Source organism: Nilaparvata lugens, chromosome 5 (assembly GCF_014356525.2).
Source record: "Nilaparvata lugens isolate BPH chromosome 5, ASM1435652v1, whole genome shotgun sequence".
NCBI lineage: Eukaryota > Metazoa > Arthropoda > Insecta > Hemiptera > Delphacidae > Nilaparvata > Nilaparvata lugens.
Window position 1 is genome coordinate 6,711,811 of NC_052508.1, and position 2,201 is coordinate 6,714,011.

General features: G+C 35.9%; 1 protein-coding gene across 1 annotated transcript in view; it reads right to left on the minus strand.

Moving 5' to 3' along the window:
- LOC120351559 (craniofacial development protein 2-like) overlaps window positions 1–1,818 on the minus strand; it is a 3,593-nt gene extending 1,775 nt beyond the window's left edge. The window contains exon 1 of the mRNA XM_039429361.1: window positions 1,444–1,818. Coding sequence (XP_039285295.1) covers window positions 1,444–1,818 — 375 coding nt within the window. The remainder of the gene's footprint in view (window positions 1–1,443) is intronic.
- Window positions 1,819–2,201: the final 383 nt, after the last annotated feature.

A 2,201-nucleotide genomic window follows, 5' to 3' on the forward strand; every position in this document is an offset into this window, starting at 1 on the left:
CTTTATCATCTATTCCAGTCATTTTCAATATCTCAACCATTCTCTCATGTTGAACCCTGTCAAATGCCTTCTGATAATCCACAAAGCATGCATATATATCCTTGTTCACATCTCTGCATCTTTGGAATAGCACCTGGATACTGAATTAGGCCTCTCTTGTTCCGACAGAATTCCTAAACCCAAATTGCGTAGCTGATAATTGCTCTTCACAAAGCTTGTAAAACCTTTTATGTATTATTTTCAGGAATATCTTCAAGAGATGGCTCATTAGGCTGATTGTTCTATATTGATCACATTTCCTAGCTCCCGCCTTCTTTGCCAATAGAATAAACTCTGACTCCAGCCACTTCTCAGGAATGCATCCATTGTCATATATACGGTTGAACAAAGAAGTCAGCCATTTAATATTATCATCATCTAGAAGTTTCATAAACTCTGCCTGGATGTTATCAGGGCCTGTTGCTATACAAGTTTTTGTGTTTTTTATTGCATTTATTACTTCATCCATTAATATTCCTTGCCCTGTTTCGCAGATTATATTTGGAAGCACTGCTCTATTATCATGAAATAACTCTTCTATATGTTTTTTCCACATCAGTTTAACTCTCTCTTTGTCAACAATAATTATTACATTTTCATCCACCAGTCTATTCAATGATCTTCTTTTAATTCTACAAATAGCATTGATTCTCTTATAGATGTTGAAATTGTCGTGACGTGCTTGGAGAGTTTCTATCTCGATACATTTATTGGTTATTTCTTTTTCTTTAGCTTCCCTTATATTCTTCCTGATGATTTTGTTGATATTTTTATATTCCTGAGGATTATTCTTCAAGTCCTTCTTTCCTCAATCATCTTAAGAATGTCATTTGTCATCCATGTCTTCTTCCTTTTGCTTTTGACACCCGGTTTCAGATATTCCTTCTTGATGCTATCCACAGTGGAAGTCAATGCTACCACCTCTTCTTCAACACAGGCCATATTGGCAATCAACCGAACATCCTCATTCAGTCTTGATTTCACTTCACTTTTCAAGTTTGGCTCCATCAATTTATTCATATCAAAACTCGGTTTACACTTCTTGATTACCTTCTTTAATTTGACCTTGAAATCGCCCACTAACAGAATGTGATCTGATTGTATGTCAGCACTTGGGTATGTTTTTGCACTGGTACAGCTGTTTCTGAATCTTTTATTAACGAGGATAAAATCAATTTGATTCCTTATTATATTTTCTGGCGAATCTCTTGGTGACTTCCACGTATAAAGTCTTCTGGGTGGTAATGTAAAGAAAGTATTCATTATTACAAGACCTTCTTCTCTTGCAAAGATGCTCAATTGATTTCCACGTTCATTTCTCTCTCCTAGTCCAAATGAACCTATACAATCACCATCACGTCCCTTTCCAATCTTTGAGTTGAAATCTCCCATAAGTATGCTCACATCTTGTTTTGGTAACTGCCCCAACACCATCGTGATCTGTGAATAGAATTCAGCCATTTCTTCATCTGGATGGTCTGTTGTTGGAGCATACACCTGTATGATGTTCAGAGGTGTAGGAGAAGTTCTTATTTGTAATAGCATGACTCGCTCTGAGACCGGAATAAAATTTGTTACACTATCTGCTACTGATTTACTTACTATGATTCCCACACCACACTGAAAACTTCCATCTGATGTTCCAGAATAGTAAACTCGATATTTACCAATATCACAGTAGCTTGCTCCTGGCCAACGCATTTCACTAATGCCCATGATCTTGATATTCAACCTTTCCATTTCCAGTATTGCATTATCAATTTTTCCTGCCTGTGCCATCGATCTTACATTCCAAGTGCCTATTCTCATATTCATCTCCAATTTACTCTTCCTTGTACCTTCAATGACTCTGTTCATAACCGTCTCCCCCGGAGACGGTAGCTGATACAGGTTTATTGGTGTGAATAATCAATATTATATTTTATTAAGCAAGAAATTATATTTTTTAATAATTTCATAATGAATTTTCATAACTAAGATGAAATACCTTGTGAATTAATTATCAATTCTACATTTTTAAAAGATGATCTGGCAACAGAACAAAGCGAGAAGGAGATAGCGCTATCCGCTTTGTTGTATGATAGACAAGGATAGCAATTCCATTGCTAATCAAACACTGCCATTATAACGTGGACCTCACTATAGATGATGATTTTGGAAAA